The 18,625-nt window shown below is 37.9% G+C and overlaps 1 protein-coding gene across 2 annotated transcripts in view; it reads left to right on the plus strand.

Moving 5' to 3' along the window:
* Positions 1 to 223: 223 nt before the first annotated feature.
* The window catches only part of LOC149772889 (uncharacterized), a 35,547-nt gene continuing 17,145 nt past the window's right edge, over positions 224 to 18,625 (plus strand). Inside the window, exons 1-4 of one of the 2 annotated variants that reach the window (XM_089947126.1) lie at positions 224 to 1,126; positions 6,437 to 6,746; positions 15,316 to 15,426; positions 16,248 to 16,448. In XM_089947126.1, coding sequence (XP_089803252.1) covers positions 368 to 1,126; positions 6,437 to 6,746; positions 15,316 to 15,426; positions 16,248 to 16,448 — 1,381 coding nt within the window. In that variant the 5' untranslated portion in view covers positions 224 to 367. Of the gene's footprint in view, positions 1,127 to 5,406; positions 5,508 to 6,436; positions 6,747 to 15,315; positions 15,427 to 16,247; positions 16,449 to 18,625 lie in introns of those variants that run through there. The other variant, XM_089947127.1, reaches the window with a different exon arrangement.

The raw sequence follows: 18,625 nt of genomic DNA on the forward strand, positions 1-18,625 counted from the left end.
CGCTTCACTCTCTTTCTTCTGTTCTCCAAGTTGACGACATTTTCAAGTTTTTTTGGTACTATTTACATTATTTTAGTAGTAGTAGTAGTGGTAGCAATAGTTGTAGCAGTAGTAATGGCAGTAGTAGTAGTAGTAACTACTTAGGCTTCAACGAAAGACCAAATGATACCTAAAACATTAAACGTTACTGATACAACTGTTTACGTCCCTTTCTGCAAATAGTGATGCTGGTTATATGCTTTGTTTTTTATTCAACATTTAATATTGAATTAGTAAATAAAGTGTCCTAACTGAAACATCATTCTTCCTATCCCAGGGAAAGACATTACCATTACAGTCACTGTTTGATTATATGATGATATAAAGAATGCATCGTAATTTGCAGAGACATTCTATTATTAAATGTTTCTATTCTAGAATTGCCATGGGAAGCTCGAGCTCAATCACAGCGTCTGTAGCTTCCTCAACCTCGCATGTTCTCCCTCATGAAACGATGAAAAAAATAAAATCTTCACAAATGGACAAGGAAAATAAAATTGTTCAGGAAGGTGTAATAAGAGAATCGGGGAAAGAAATGGTAATGGAAGAATCAAAGTCACGAATGAAAGAGAGAAAAAAGGAAAAGGCAAAGAAAACAATCCATCGAAAAACAGATGAAGTTAAATTAAACAGGGACAAAATTTTTAGACAATTGAACGATGCAATAGAAAAAATGGAGAATCTACAAAGTTTAAGGGAGTCAGAGATGAAATGGAATAAAGATTTGCTCAGTACCCTCCAGCTGATAAATAATGTATTTCATGATATCGAGACAATCGACACCTTACCATATGATGTTGTGCTAAGGTATCGACTAGATGCTGGACTTAGGTTGATGAAGACAAAAACTCTAAGCATTATGTGTAAAGTCATTATCGACGTTTGGCAAGTGGGTTTTAAAGATGAAGAAGGAAATATTGTACGCTATCATTTTGAAGTCATGATACTAACGCTGTCATCTCTACTGAACTACTCGGATAGCAATCCTGATGTCATAAATTATCTTGTGACGGAGAAAGATTTTCTGGAAACACTAAAGAACTTATTGGTATTGTACCTTCCAGATTATTTCCCGGAAAAGAAAAAGGTAAATAGTTCATGCAGCATATATTTGTGAATAGTTAGAGTGCACTACAACAAAGTACTTATGTTGGTGGTAAGAACATAATGAAAAGTATAAATGATGAAAACAACCTTTTAATTCACACGATATACTTCATTCTAAATATATAATCTAAGATAATTGCCTACGATACATCTGCATTATTTGTTCGTTAATTTAAAGAGATTTATTTGAAATATTACAAATGCATCAAAGGTTTAACTAGAAGGATGATATTGTGGTACGTCCGTAACATACTGAACATTAAAATCGGTACAAACACTCTTTTGAAATAATAATCTATTATATTATCCTGCGGAAAGTCTATAATGTAAGATACTATTAGTGCATGTATCCAAGACAATTCCTATTGGATTTTTTTCATCCCCTTATGTCACCATCCTCCCAATGTATGCTAAACTTACCAAGTTGAATCTCTCTCTCACTCTCACTCTCTCTCTCTCTCTCTCTCTCTCGTTGCGAAGGGGCACATTTGAGGCGATCTGTGAAGAACACATTAGCTGAGGCCAACGCCTGTATCAAATCGCCATACTGCAATGATAAGTAATGTCTTTTCGGGGGGGGGGGTGTTGTTTCAATATTAATTAAGGATTTGTTTGTACAGCAACCAGACGGACTATTAGCGACACGGTAAACTTTGATTTCATGGTAAGACGGTCACTAATTGAAAATTTCCAGTAACCCGTAGTCGCAACGTAGAAGGTTGTGCTTGACGGGACGTTAACGTCAGAGCAACGTAAGGAAGTGGAGTTGTTACTCCAAGACTACTCAAGCGTCTTGGCAGAGCGACCTGGCAAGACGGAGTTGGGGGAGTTCACCCTGAAATTACTGGATGAAAAACCTGTAAAGCTGAAACCATAGCCGCTACCATATGCGAAATTAGAATCTGTCCGAAACTGTCCGAAAAGAAATTCAGTCTATGATAGACTTGGGAGTTATAGAACCAACTGATTCGGCGAATAGCTCTCATGTTGTGTTGGTGCAGAAGAAAGACGGTACACATAGATTTTGCGTCGATTACAGGAAGTTGAACAGGATCACGGAATTCCAAGTGAAACCTTTACCTGACCCTGAGTCCATATTTTCCGGGGTGACCAATGCGAAGTACTTTTCGAAAATCGATCTGTCCAAGGGATACTGGCAAATACCAGTTCGAAATGAAGACAGAGCAAAACTTTCCTTCGCAACTCCAGATGAGACCTACCAGTGGGTAGTCATGCCATTCGGGATCCAGAATGCGCCGAGTGTCTTCACACGTGTGATGCGAAAAGGTCTGGAACCATTAAGAGGGACTTGAGTTTCAAACTTCTCGGACGATTTACTCTAAAAGACAGCTACTTGGAACGATCATATCATTCTGCTGAAAAACGTTTTAGAGCGACTTCGACAAACATGACTGACCACACGACCATCTAAGTGCCATATAGGGTTAGAAAACTAAACTACCTAGGTCACACCCTCAGCGAAGACACTTTAACCCCAGATAGTTCAAAGGTCGACCAACTTAGGGACGCAGTACGACCGACCACTAAAACGGAAGTTCGATCTTTCTTTGGACTGGGAGGGTATTATCGTCGATATGTTTCTAACTTCAGCGCTATTGCGAGCCCATTGACTGACTTAACACGGTAAAAAGCTCCGACGAAAGTTATATGGACAGAGACGCGTGTGAACGAGCATTTCAGACGTTAAAGGACGGACTGACGTCAGACGCAGTAATGAAATTGCCTGATGTGACACGATATTTTGTTCTACGTCCTGACGCTTGTGATAGAGGTTTAGGGGCAGTGCTATTACAAGAGCATGACGGAAGCTTATTCACAGTTGCTTACAGTAGCAGGAAATTGTCAACTGCAGAACGCAATTATTCGGTCTCTGAAAAAGAATGCTTGACCATTATCTTTGGGATTTCTAAATTCCAACGTTACATGCATGGAAGAAAATTTATTCTGGAAACTGACCACCAACCACTTGCCTATTTAGCTCAAGCTAAGTTGACAAATGGACGATTAATGAGATAGTCATTATTTCTGCAACAGTACAAAGTCCAGGTACGGTATATTAAAGGCAGCGAGAATGTAGGGATTGACTGCTTATGTAGACAAGGGACATCTGAGGTGAAGGGTTCACCCGAGGACGTGTAACTGATCTGCTTAGATCTCCAAAATGTAGAGAGCAAATTCCCTGATTTTACTCTTCAAGGAAGGGCCTATGCGAATGGGCAAATTTCTGGCGATCTATGAAGAACACATTAGCTGAGACCAGAGAACAATTAATTAGATTTATGTGGACATGCATGTATCAAATCGCCATACTGCCATGATCGGTAATGTGTTTTCGAGGGAGGAATTTCATTCTTAATTAAGCATTTGTTTGTACAGCAGCCAGACGGACTTTTAGGGACAGGGTAAACTTTTATTTCATGGTATAACTGTCACAAATTGAAAATTTCTAGTAACCAGTAGTCGCAACGTAGAAGGTGAAGTTGACCCAGACTTTTGAGCCGCTAGAAAAAAGCGGCATATATATTTGATTCTGACTGGTTACGCTAAATAAGGGGCGTGTATCTCACACTAAATTTCTTAGTCTTAATATTGCCACATCGAAAATTTTAATCAGTCTAAACTTTTCTGCAAGATAAAACAAGTCAAGGCTACTCCGATTGAATTTGGAAGAAATTCTCTCGTAAAAACTGTTGTCGAGAAAAACCGATGAACAAATTTACCGGTAGAAGCCAGGAACGCTGAAAGCTCAAAGGTATTTGTGACAATTCTGTTTAATTTGTGATGCCATATATATAATTCTTTGCTGGATTTATTTACTTATATTTGCATGAATTTAATTTCTACATTCGTATATCAATTTGCTTTATGAAGTATAACTGTTGAGTTTATGCATAGGAAGTCGTACATTAATCTTCTTTAGATAAGTTTAGTTTGCATAAGAATTAGGTTCTAAGAATTTCATGCATTACATTAGTTAATATGATTGCAAGAATCAGTGTGAATTCACCGAATTTAGAAAATTTCACGTATGATTAAGTTTGAGTGTGTATTGACTAAAATGACGCAGTAAGGCATGTAATGTATCTCATTTATTCACTTGTGTAAATTGAGGCTGGCTCAGAACCGCTATGCCTCGTGTGGTGTTAATGTGTGATGTTAATGCGTGAAACTAACTAGGGTCATTATAGGACATGTGGAGCCGACTGATAGCTTTAGCATCTGTTTAGCACTGATAGTAAGATCTGATAACGAGGGGGAATAATGCAAAAGCCCCTGTTATCATAAACAACAGAAAATGTAAGTTGTCTCTATTTATATTTTTCTAAAAGGAAGAAAATAGCTCCTGCGATGTTTGGTATGACGGATTCATTCTGTGACGTTTGGTACCACGTGTTAATTCTGAGACGATTTCTGAGACGTATCATGTGACGTATCTGTGTATCTACGTGCTACGCACAGAGTGAGGCCGAAAGAGGCAAGACCGACAAAAGCCGAAGGCCCAGCTACAGTGGAAGTGGAGTGAACGAAGAAACAGGCATTGACTTCGATTGTTCACTCGATCCTGTGATGAACTAAATCTATCAGTAAACAGAACGACTACTTTATTTAAATATATTTGTGTTTTATTTTATTTACTATAATTCGGTGAAAGTTTTATATCTAAAAACAGAGTATATTCCTGAAGTAATGAATTCTCACAGGTGTTTTATGTAATTGATTAAATTGTTTGTTTACATGAACGGGGCCTCGTGTTGGTTTGTTCTATATATCTGCTCAGATCTCTATCTATTCCACCTATAAGTTTCACCACTTATATTTATATTTAATCGAACCGGGCAATAGTATCGAGGGCGGTCAACCTCTAGATAACGAAAACCAAATTAAGCGTGACACCAGCGCCTTACACTGGTCCATTTAATTTTTTCACATATCATCTGTTTGCTTATCGTGTATTGTTGCAATCAAAACTGCCTCAGAAAAAATGAGAACAAACACCTCACAGCATCGCTGTTAAGGCCTGTGTGACGTCTGATGTTTAGAATAATTGTTTATTAAAACACAACAATTTTATGGTTAAAGAAATGGTGTAGTTTACCTTGCACCAAGTCTCTACTGCATCAATCAATTTTGAAGTTTCTTTGATTTGACCACTTAAGGCATTGTAAATAAGTTGATGTGGTTCGTACTTTTTATTTTCATACTGATTTTTCTTTTTCAGAGAAAAAAGTATATCGCGTTTTATTCGATGTGGCCGAGTGATCTAAGGCGCTCGCCTTTACCAATCATTGACATCTCACCTCTGTCCTCGTGGGTTCGAGTCTCGGATTGAGCCAACGGTGGTATGTGGGAAAGCATGCCAGTATCTTCCATTGGTCGGTGGTTCTACTTGGGGTTTTCCAGGTTCTCCTCCACCAAGTAAACTGGCTGCAATATATTACCTATCATGTACTAAGAAATGACGTTAAACCCACAACAACAAGTCTACTTCACTTCAGTGCAGCTTCAATGTTATAAAACATTTACTTTTCATACCATTAGAAAACAATTAATTATATTTCATAAAATATCATTTTATGAAGGCTCCATATATGCTATTCGTGTTTTTACTTACTTGCTTTTAACACGATATATAACTATTTTATTTACGATAACACCTCATCATTCATCTTCCCTATCCAAGGTTATCCTTATCTACACGTTTTTGCGGATCGATCAGATAGTTCAGTGCTTCGGATCTGTGAATTTCGTTAGATGCGACGGCAAGCCACCACATCCAGTCAAATCAAGCTTTTCATATCTGAACACGGTTTCTACATGAACACGAGAAGGGGGATACACAACTGGAATGGACTCATAAATAAGAAATATTTCACAGCCGGTCCGTGTTTACGCAAAAATAGATCCTTTCTGTCAAATACACCTCTAAAGGGTTTTCTCATGTACGTAGTCATATTTTCCATGCTAAACTTGCAAAGCCTTTTTTGAAATCAGTTGCCTGCACATTTTCGGTCGAAGTACAATGTATCGCTGTTACACGCTATTGATTAAATGGCATTACATATTAACGGAGACAACTAATAAACTCCAATAGCTGCCGCTAGGACAATGCTCTGAAATACCTGATCAGTCTGACAACGTGTAGATAGGGTTAACACATCAGAACCTTGGCTATCGAACATGTATGTATCATTTAAAGACAGCGATTCCCAGAGAAAGCATTTTGTTTATTTAAACATATCTTTAAAGTTAAATTTCATTTCACTTTCAGGTACACGAGCAACGATCCCTTGTGAATGTCACTTTATCCATGCTTTACAACATTTCCCAAGTCGACATAACCGTTCCGCGCCTTCGCAGTCTTGATATCGTCACCATTGTAGGTTCTTATCTAGCATCAAAGGCTAAAGACGATCGACTGACTGCGCTAGCCCTACTGGCAAATGTAATCGATGAGAAAGAAAGTGAAGTTCTACAGGACAAGCAAGATTCACTTACGTTTCTAATGAGCATTTTGGGATCGGCGCTGAAAAAGAAATCTCACGACTATAAAGGGTGGTCAGCATGCGAATGTGCAATGAGTAAGTTGATACTTGCTGGAATATATATATATATATATATATATATATATATATATATATATATATATATATATATATATATATATATATATATATATATATATATATATATATATAATGTACGATCTTACATTGATATACCACGAGCTGTACAAATTTGCCTTTTTATACTTTTAATTAAATATTTATTCAAAGAGTTCTATAGAAAAGATACAGCGTTCATGCTATACAAATATGTTATTTATGTCACATACAAATACACATACTTGCATTTCCAACGCAGTGAAGATTGACTAGAATCAGCTGTGTATTGACATAATGAATGAACTCTGCACAGCCCTATCCAGTTTGTTCGCCACAGAATGTAGTTCTTAGCCATTTGCGTATAATCTCCTTTGCAAACTGAAAAGTTGCTTCTTTTAGTTTTTGAACTCTATTTTCATTGATATTTATGAAATAAATATAATACGCTGTTATGATTTAAACACGACGGTTTAAATAAAGAAGGTCGAGAAGTACGAACACAGCATTAGTACTGAATGGGTTGGATTTCACAAAGCGATTGGCATATTTAAACGAGCTGGAAATATAAACTAAGAGAAATGAAGGACCGGCAATAGGTAATTCAAGCATTTAGAAGTATTTACGGCGAATTTATATCACTATAATAATTTTATTACCATTCCAGCTAAGCATACAATTGTTTCTATCCTTCATTTCTAATTTTCCATATTCCGTTGCTTCGTGTGACTACATTTTTCCATCACTATTGGGTCGAGAGATAGAAACTAATTTCTAACATTCCTAGTTGTTTGTTTGTCTGAACTAGCTACACTCTTCATGGGCTCAGATAATAGCGATTCATGATGCAATGGTAACTAGATGATGTTGCATTCATGATGCCATTTTAACTAATTGATGTTGCCTTCATGATGTTATTGTAACTAATTGATGTTACATTCATGATGTCATTGTAACTACATGATGTCATTGTAACTAACTGATGTTGCCTTCATGATGTCATTGTAACTAATTGATGTTGCATAACATGAAATCGTGACATGCCGGGTGGACAGACCTCTCAAGTCTGGATGCTTTCTGCACGTGCGTTTACTCATTCTCTGAAGCAGCATGATCTAATCAACAACTTAATCTTTCTCGTGGGGCTTTGTGGGACTTTTATTTATTGTTGGCCTTTGAATTTGATTATTATTGTCCAGAGGACTACTTAACACAAACTGGAAAATGGCAAACCATCTACACTGCTATTGTTGGAGCTTTTTTTAGTTGTTGAAGAGTGGTCATCTATCTCTAAAAGCAACCCAATCATTTCCCATCTGATATGAGTAGTAATGTGGGGCGACATAGGGTCAATGGAACTTACCATGACAAACAGGGTCCCGGCACTATGGGGTCTATGTAAATTTAACATAAGGGGATTTTAACATGTATGGGCCTGTATAGCGTCATAGGAAAATGAACATGGGATATTGAGATAACACAGACAATAAACAAACAGTGTTACAACATTAAAAAATTTGAGGCAAGAAAGTCATTTCTTTTCGAGGCAAATGTGGGGTCCTGAAAAGGGCCTTTGGGTTCTTCTTCTATTTCCTCCACTTCTTCAGCCATCTCCTGTCCTTTCCCACTATTCCTGTCTTCTTTTTTTGGGGACTCTGGCATCCAATCAAGGTTGCTCATGGCTCTAAACTTGTTCTGGATTTTGATCCAGTTATGGTTCAACCTCTCAAACTCTTTCTTTTTCTTTATATTCTCTCTTTCTTTTCTATCCTTTAACCACCTGTTCTTGATCCTTTTCACTTCTACATCAGTTACCTTTCTCATCTGTTCTTCCGCTTTCTTCAGATGTTCACAACCACTTTTGACAAAGGGCCACTCTGACCATTCCTCTATATCTTCCAAATAACATCTCACTTCTATCACCTTATGCATAGCCTCTTTTATCGTCCCCACTTTGAGATGGGGGGATTAATTAATCCTCTCAGCTGCTTCACTTCTTCCTCTGTTATCCCCTCTATCATCTAACTGGCTAATTTCAGTTGGTTAACATAGTCAAATCCGTTTCTTATCCTCCATTCTCTTTCATTTCTTTCAACTGCATATTCACCATTTACCATCCATAAGTAACTATTTGTTACATCATTGAAAAAAGCTGACACTGCCATCTTTTGTTCGCGTATTCCTTAGAATGGCGGGAACGACGGACGCTTGAGAATTTTATCTGTAAAGCATGGACGTGAAGGAAAACATCCCCTATTTTTTCTCTTCTCATATTATCTACTATCCACACGGAGTTGATGAGACAAATAACTAACAACAATTTTACTATCCACGTACTGGAATAAGCCAAATTAAACCCAAACTATACAATCCACACACGCCGAAAAGCATACCAAACCCAAAATCTGCTATCCACACCACGGGAAGAAGCCGAAACAAACCCCAAACTCTACTATCCACACACAGGAGAAGTAAAAAACATAACCGTAATCTACTGTCCCCACACGCGAAGAAGCAAAGTCAAACCCAAAATCTACTATCTACACACACGTAGAGAAGCCAAATTAAACCAAAACATACTATCCACACACGCCAAGAAGCGTACCAAACCCAAAATCTAGAATCCACACCACGGGAAGAGGCCAAACAAACCCCAAACTATACTATCCACACACGGGACAAGCAAAAACATAACCATAATCTACTATCCACACACGTGAAGCAGCAAAACAAATCCAAAATCTACTATCCACGCAAGGAAGCAGCAAAACACATAACTAAAATGTACAATCCACACACGGGAAGAAGCATAAAACACACCCAGAATCTACCATCCACACAGAAGGGAAGGTTAAAAAACCACACACTCTACTATCCACACAAACGTACGTGAACGCTTACAAAACCCAATAATCTACTATCCACACACGCGAAGAGGCAAACAACTAAACACTCATTTACTATTCACACATGCGAAGGAGCCAAAACTAATTACCAATCTACTATCCACACACGCGGAGAAGCAAATACATAACCAAAACCTACTATCCACACACGCGAAGAAGCATAAAACATAACCAAAATCTACTATCCATACACGGGAAGGAGAGAAAAAACAAACCCTTAGTATACTATCCACACACGCGGAAAAGACGAAACAAAACCCAAACAGACTATCCACACAGAAGGGAAGGTTAAAAACTATACACTCTACTATCCACACAAACGTACGTGAGTGCTTACAAACACAATCACACACACTCAGTTAAACTAGGAAAGGAGTGAGTGTTTATATACACAACTCCACATTCACACATTGGCAAATTGAACAGTAATTCTTTTCTAGAGATTTAGTTAGCCCTGAAAAAGTCTCTTTTCTTGGAACTCCATATGCACCTGGCTAATCGATGGCATCTCCCAGGTCTGGCACCGCAGACACATCTCATGCTCCAGTCATTATTCAAATTCACTCTTGTGATTGGGAGTACAGAGGCTTGATGGTTAGCCTGAGCACCCCAATCTTCTGTCTCTGGGATTCTGAAGACTTCTCTCTCTCTTATCCTATTCCTAACTCGAGAATGAATCTGTGGTGCAGCTACAGGCTGTGGTGCTGCTATTGCCTGTGGAGGCGTCCTCGCCTCAGGTTTCACCCTACAATTAGGTGTCGTCATAGGGTGACACATGATCCCTCTCTTCATTTCCTCCTCTTCTTTCTTTCTTCTCTTTTCCTCCTCCTCTTTAATTTTTCCTTCCTCTACAATAGCCTCCGCTGCTAGCTCATTCAGGAGATGCCTGGCGTACTCCAGTTGGATCTGGAGTTCCAAAAGTTTGGCTATTCTGGTGCTCATTCTTCACTGTTGACAGGTCAAAGATGGGTAGCCAGACTGAGGAGCGTTTTCCAATTTATAGTTTAAGCAAGGACGTGAAGGAAAATACCCCTAATACCCAAACTTACATTATCCATATAATCACCAAAAATCGCGGACCTAAAAGAAACACTCACTCACTTTTTTGTACTGACAATTTTGTTTTAAATGTTTTTGACAAGCGACGGAAACGAAGGACGTAGAGTCACACTTTCTAACCAAGATAAAGAAATCATGTGCTTATAGACCCACTCTTTTTTTCCTTCTAAAATACCATAGGCAATTAAATTTATTTCCTAGAGTATGGGGTAGCCTGGTAAAGGGCTGTTTTGTGTGAACGAGGAGCTATGGCAATCTTTTAGGATCTAAGATTGCGACCTCCTCCGGGGGAAGGTTTCTTACAGGATAAGGTCTGCTTCTTCGGAAAGAGAAGGATACCTCTTTGGTGTCGACACGGCAGTAGACAAATCCTCTGTCAGGTTCCTGTTGCTGTAGCTGCTGCTGATGTTGCTGCTGCTTTCTCTGCTCTCTCTCTCTCTCTCTGCTGTTTCTGAAGAACTTCTCTGTCCATTCTTAATTTTCCGTTTATTTCCCCTCTGAAGAGCTCTTCTATCAGGTCTTCAGTGACTTGTAACATTCTGACAGTCTCTATCTCTTCAGGCTTCGGTATCAGGCTTTGTCTGACACGATGCAAATTCACGAAGGTTTCGTTCAGCGTGGCTAATCTTGAGCACATCTTCGTAGGAGGATGAGTCGACAATGGATAATCAGACTGGAGACTGCCCTGCTTTTATTGTAAAAGCGCGGACGCGAAGGAAAACATCCCTACACGGTTTCAAGTCGGAACACTAAAATAGTGTGATGTGAGGGATAGAGAGAAGTCAAAGAGCATGGCTCATGATACTATAGCAAAACAAACGACAAACGCATTGTTTTTCAAAACACAACATTTTTTATTCAAATCACTCACAATTGATCATTAAATTTTTTTTAAAATTAACGATTCAATCAACTAACAAACATTTTTTCAATAACAATCTAATTTGGACAAGGTTGACAACATTGTGAATGAAATTGAGAGTTCCACTCTTGGAAGTCATTGGACCATTGATGTACACTATGTTTCCTAGCTAAAGACAAAATATAATTATAATGACCTATGTAAAGAGGGATAACAGTAATCCGTGGCTTCTAATAGTCTAAAATGACTTCTCTCAAACTGTTGATTTCAAGGGTATTAACGATTTCGGCATACAGGATAACGTTCACCGTCTGGGGTAGAGGTTCTGCAAACTTTGTTCCACACGCAGTTGACCAGATTTTATAGGGTGGAAATGTCCCTCGTCACTGCCTTGGTCTGGAGTGAAATCAAAAGCCCACAAAGTATAGCCTCCTGCATAATCGTCGTACGAAATGCTGTGACTGGTGTTGGTTCCTAACTGTCCGGTGGCTTCGTACAGGGACACGTACGATCTCAAGTAATTCTTGTCACCAAACGTAGGCTCGAAAGGTCGGTTACACAAGGCCTTGCCATCGCGACTGACTTCTATTTAGGACACTTTGTAGTGATTAAACTGGCATGAATTTTGATCGTGGACTCCGTTGAGTGCTGCATTGTTCACGTAGCCAACGATTAAATGTTTGGGTAACTATCCTTGGAACAGATGATCTTCGATCTTGGATCGGAGTCGAGAGGAAATGGTGGAAGTTTTCACTTCCACGCGTCGTATCGGATACTCGGCGGTCGTTCTGCTCAAAGTGTGAGTGATGTCGTTTCCAACTTTAGGTAACACTTCCACACGACGCATTTAGAGTCTAGCTTCTTGGATGATGATTTTGTACTCGTTAGCATGGGCCATCAAATGAAATGCGGTACTGCTACGATTCAGTCTCAGGCGGATATCCACACCGTTCGGCAAATACTTCTCTTGCAACCAATTATCCAAATGCGAACGATCCATCAGTTCTAAACTTCATCCTTGCAGGATTTTCTTTCTTCGGTCGTTAAAACCTACATTGTGAGGATCGTCATCTGCTGTCAAGGCTGTGTCGTTAAACGTGTTCTCCCCTGCTGTGTCAGCTTTCCATACCAAGCAAGCATCCAGATGAGTGTTCTTGCTCTCTTTTCCGTACGTCAAGAGATTTTCCAGTTACGCTCGGTAAGGGTAAGTATCCTTGCTACTGCTGACCAGTTTGTTATTCAAATACAAATCCACTTCACTGAACAATGAATAAATGAAATTGTTGACGGGAGCTACTCTAGCATCGGCTACTGGAGTCGTGGCGTCCGTTTTGATCACTTAGAGTTTCAGGTACAAATAACTGATATTCAAATCGATGTAATCTTCGGGTTTTCCTTTGATTTTCAACTGGATGGGAGCTGAATCCGTCAAAGAGGAAACGGGATGAAATTCGAACCGTTGGGATTCTTGCATCGCCATCATGGTGGGTGGCATGGCAAACAGATTCAGTTCGGACTTGATACAGGCGCAAGACTCTTAGTGCATCATTTCTGTTTCTAATTTTTAATAATCAAAAACGTCTAAGTCTAGAACAGTTCTTCTTTTCTTTGTCTTTCTAGCTTTAGAAGTGTGAAGACTGGTAACGGCGTGTTTTTTTTTCGTCGTTTCTTTCTGCCTTGCCCTTGCTGATTCGTCAGGGAAGTTGGACTGTCTGACTCGCTAGCGTTCAGGGTATTTATAGGAGTTACTCGTTGGCCCAAAATGTCTTTACCCGTTCGCAGCAAGACATTTTTGCCTGCCCTCAAGAATGCTTCTTTAGGGTTTTGTTTGTCGATGATGACATTTTGGAGAAATTATTTGCCTTGTGTCAATAAGGCATCTTTCAAAGCATGCAATCCGCGTGTCACCATCGGCTTCAAAATCGGAGCCACTGAACGAAAGGCTGATTTTAACATATCTCCTAAACCATGTCCTCGCTGTGGAGCAACGCCTCGGTACACTGGATACATGACTTTCAATTCGTTAGAGAATCGCTTTCGAAAATGGAGTTTCACCGTGACTTTCTCTTTATAGAATGCAATATTCTGTCCCACATCTCCTTTTATAGCAATGTTGACAGTGTCAAAATACATCTTACTGACGGGCAAATACTGACGATGTACAAATTCACGGTGTACGTGATAGGTGTTTGCACCTTCCTGGTCATAGGTATTGGTACTATCCACTTTGAAAGGAATGACACGCAGTAACGGCATGGAGGTGTGTCCCACCACGTTGTACTCCACCACATCGGAGTACACAAAGATCAAATTCAGTCCTTCGTTCAGTTCTACCGGGATTCCAAAAGCCCTATAAAAATCCATATTACTGTTGATCTTAGGGCTCAAATTGTTTGCTACCATTTGTGCATGTCGACCCAAAATTTCAAACAAACTACCATTAAACCTGGGGGACAATGTGTCCTTATCTTGAAATGTGATCATGAGGCGATGAGCCACTTTATGGTACTCAATCTTCACACTTCTTGTGGCTCTGTTCGGGGCTTTGTCAAAGGTTAAGTCGAACCTGGCCGCAATAGTGTCCACCAGATGTTCACCACTAAAATAAAATCCTGAAGGAATTTTCAATGTGTAGATAATGAAGGATGGATTTCTTGCTGGTCTTTCCTCTTGCAATTGGGCATTCAGGATTTCCACCTGAAAAGTGTTTTGCTTTTCAGTGATGGTTTTGATTTGTGTCGGGTGAATGATTTCTACCAAAGCCACTTCCCAATGGGCTACCTGGTCTAATTGGATGATCTGAGGTACTTTGGCCGTGTAATAGCACAAAGTGTTGTTGGAAAACACCTCCATGGAACTGTCACAAGGGTAAGGTTAAGTAAAATTGGTTATGGCTGTTCATAATTCCAGAGTTCTGTGGCTGTCCGAGGGGTTACTGGAAGTCAGAGGCGTTTCTCAGCTCAAAATGGGGTTGTTATTGTTGTAGGAGTGGAAACTGACACTGCACGCAAGATTTCCGTTGTTCAATTACCTCAAAATAAATATCTGTATGTTTACGTTAACGAGGCAATAGTTGTGATTTTAAAATTTATGAAAGAGATATTATTGATAATTTCTACTTTGCTTACATTTTTAGACCGATTGCCTGCCAAATATATTTGAAACTTTAGCTAGAAAAATATAAGTGAAACAAATCACCGAGAAAATATGTTTCCTGCTCTAGAGTTTGCAATAATTTGACTCACTCCATATTTGCAGCCAGACAAACAAAAAGTAAACGATAATAGACAAATATCCCGTAGGTTAAGTCGCCTTTGCCCTAAAACTTTAACATTTTATCCAAGCATATGTTCATAACTATTTTCCGATAATTGAATAATACAATTCAAATTCCCTTTTAATGATGCCAAACTTTGCAATTTTTCCTCTGTAAACTTCAGTACACATTTTCTCAGGCTGATCAAGCAAATCAAACATCATAACCACTGAAACGTTGCAGCATGTTAACTTTACGATAAAACCTTTGCACTACGTAGCAATCAGGAAAAGGCCAAGGAAATTAAAGTCACGTCCTCCTTCCAAAAGAGTACTATATATATATATATATATATATATATATATATATATATATATATATATATATATATATATATATATATATATATATATATATATATATATATATATATATATATAACTTCTTGTTTATATTATAATTCAGCTGTGCGCCGACTAGCCCGAAATGATGCCAACAAGAAGATTCTGGTTGAGCTAGGCTGCCTACCTCATTTAGCAGAACTCGCCAAAAGTGGAACTATACAGAAGCAAAGAGGTGAAGGCGTTGAATAAATTACACTATAATGCCGTCTTGCAAACATCTAAAGACATCCAATTAATTATTTCCGAAGTTCGGAAGTTAGAAAATAAAATACAAATTAGAAAATCGTCTTATTTGTCTACACATTTTTCAAAAAATATCTGATATAAACTAACATTATAGGTGCATCATATTTACCCTTAGGATATTTGCATCCTACAAAATATTTAAAACATATCGCTGTTATCGCTTAAACAAGATAACCGTGAGATTCACCAGTTAAACAGCAGCTGTTAGTAGCTCGCTTTAGCATTAAATTCCTCAATAATGTAATTATGTAATAAACAGTTTAATGTTGTACAGAGACTACTAAGCCAGTGGGTCGACAATATTTAAAATAGTCATTGGAGATAAATAGATCGAATGATATACAGAAGCATAATTTGCCACAATCAAATATGAAAGCTTACAGTCCAATATAAAGTAGTAACATAAATTTACAATGTTTATGATATTGGATGAAGTTCCTAATTATCGTAATATAATGAGTGTAAGTAATTAGTGCCTAACGATGTCTGAGAGGCGTGATTTATTAAATAATATATTTATATATATAATATTTGGAACATTGTATGATATTACGTAACGTGCGACATTTGAAACCAATCAATCATATGTTCTATCAGTGGCAAAGGATGAGTGTGACAGCCATGTTAAAACATTCACTCGATGGTAAAAAAAAAAAATATAATAGCATGCTCGCGAAAATAACTTATTTCAATAATTCCAGTGGAGATGTCCTAATATTATTGACTTCCACTTTTATATTATTTTAGAGGCAGTTGGAGCTATTTGGGCTCTGGCTTTTGACAAGGACAACCAAGTAAAGATTATTGAAAATAATGACCTGAATATTGTTGAGTTTTTGATTGATCTGAGGGAGAAGTCAACGGACCTTGAGGTCAAAAAGGCTGCCGATGGTACACTGTGGAGTTTACGTCAAGAACTTCAAGGAGACGAGAAGTACAAACAAATCGGTATGGTTTTATAATGGAAACAGCGTTTAAAGTTATTAGAAATAAAATTTAATTTGTTTGAAAGGTTATTCTATCTAACGATTTATTTATGAATTAAAAGCCATGCTCCCATCGATTATTAAATTCCATGTTCCAAAATATAGACATATATACAATTTTAATTGTCAGATTTTGTTATTATTATCGCATCTGTTCCAATACAGTTAAGAGATACAATTTTGTATTCGTGTATCATTCTCACAAATGTACAAATATTTTCAAATACACTAAAGAAGAATATTCTGATAAAACAGCTAAAACACGTATTGGTTACACTGTCATGTTATTGACGAATGATATACATAAGATTGTGTTCCCATCCGATGATCACTTATGCATCGTAGGGTCCTCATATTGAATCAATGATCACTTATGCATCGTAGGGTCCCCATATTGAATCAATGATCACTTATGCATTGTATTGTCCCCATACTGAATCAATGATCACTTATGCATTGTAGTGTCCCCATAATGAATCAATGATCACGTATTCATTGTAGTGTCCCCATATGGAATCAGTGATCACTTATGCAATGTAGCGTACCCATATTGAATCAATTATCATTTATGCATTGTAGTGTCCCCATTTTGAATCAATGATCACTTATGCATTGTAGCGTCCCTATATTGGATCAATTATCACTTATGCATTCTAGCGTCCCAATATGGAATCAATGATCACTCGTGCAATGTAGCGTCCCCATATTGAATCAAGGATCACTTATACATTGTAGTGTCCCCATATGAAACCAATGATCACTTATGCAATGTAGCGTACCCATATTGAATCAATTATCACTTATGCATTGTAGTGTCCCCATAATGAATCAATGATCACGTATGCAATGTAGTGTCCCCATATGGAATCAATGATCACTTATGCAATGTAGCGTACCCATATTGAATCAATTATCACTTATATATTGTAAGGTCCCCATATTGAATCAATTATCACTTATGCATTGTAGCGTCCCTATATTGGATCAATTATCACTTATGCATTCTAGCGTCCCTATATGGAATCAATGATCACTCGTGCAATGTAGAGTCCCCATATTGAATCAATGATCACTCATACATTGTAGTGTCCCCATATGAAATCAATGATCACTTATGCAATGTAGCGTACCCATATTGAATCAATTATCACTTATGCATTGTAGTGTCCCCATATTGAATCAATGATCACTTATGCACTGTAGTGTCCCCATATGGAATCAATGATCACTTATGCAATGTAGCGTACCCATATTGAATCAATTATCACTTATGCATTGTAGTGTCCCCATATTGAATCAATGATCACTTATGCATTGTAGTGTCCCCATAATGAATCAATGATCACTTATGCATTGTAGTGTCCCCATATGGAATCAATGATCACTTATGCAATGTAGCGTACCCATATTGAATCAATTATCACGTATGCATTGTAGTGTCCCCATATTGAATCAATTATCACTTATGCATTGTAGCGTCCCCATATTGAATCTATGATCACTTATGCATTGTAGTGTCCCCATATGGAATCAATGATAACTTATGCAATGTAGCGTACCTATATTGAATCAATTATCACTTATGCATTGTAGTGTCCCCATATTAAATCAATGATCACGTATGCATTGTAGTGTCCCCATAATGAATCAATGATCACTTATGCATTGTAGTGTCCCCATATGGAATCAATGATCACTTATGTAATGTAGCGTACCGATATTGAATCAATTATCACTTATGCATTGTAGTGTCCCCATATTAAATCAATTATCACTTATGCATTGTAGCGTCCCTATATTGGGTCAATTATCACTTATGCATTCTAGCGTCCCTATATGGAATCAATGATCACTCGTGCAATGTAGCGTCCTCATATTGAATCAATGATCAATTATGCAATGTAGCGTCCCCATATTGAATCAATGATCACTTATGCATTGTAGTGTCCCCATACTGAATCAATGATTAACGCTTGCATCCAAAGCAAGTAGTGTCTCTTTGAAAGATTCTTTACCCGCGATATGTGGTGAAGAATGTATTCATCGTCTTTAATCTCAAAACATTTAATATATTTACTTCTTATTTTGGCATAAACAAAATCAAAATAATTATTTCATAAAAGTCTCATATTTTATTAA

Source organism: Sinohyriopsis cumingii, unplaced genomic scaffold (assembly GCF_028554795.1).
Source record: "Sinohyriopsis cumingii isolate HCF-2022 unplaced genomic scaffold, ASM2855479v2 utg000974l, whole genome shotgun sequence".
Taxonomy (NCBI): Eukaryota; Metazoa; Mollusca; class Bivalvia; order Unionida; family Unionidae; genus Sinohyriopsis; species Sinohyriopsis cumingii.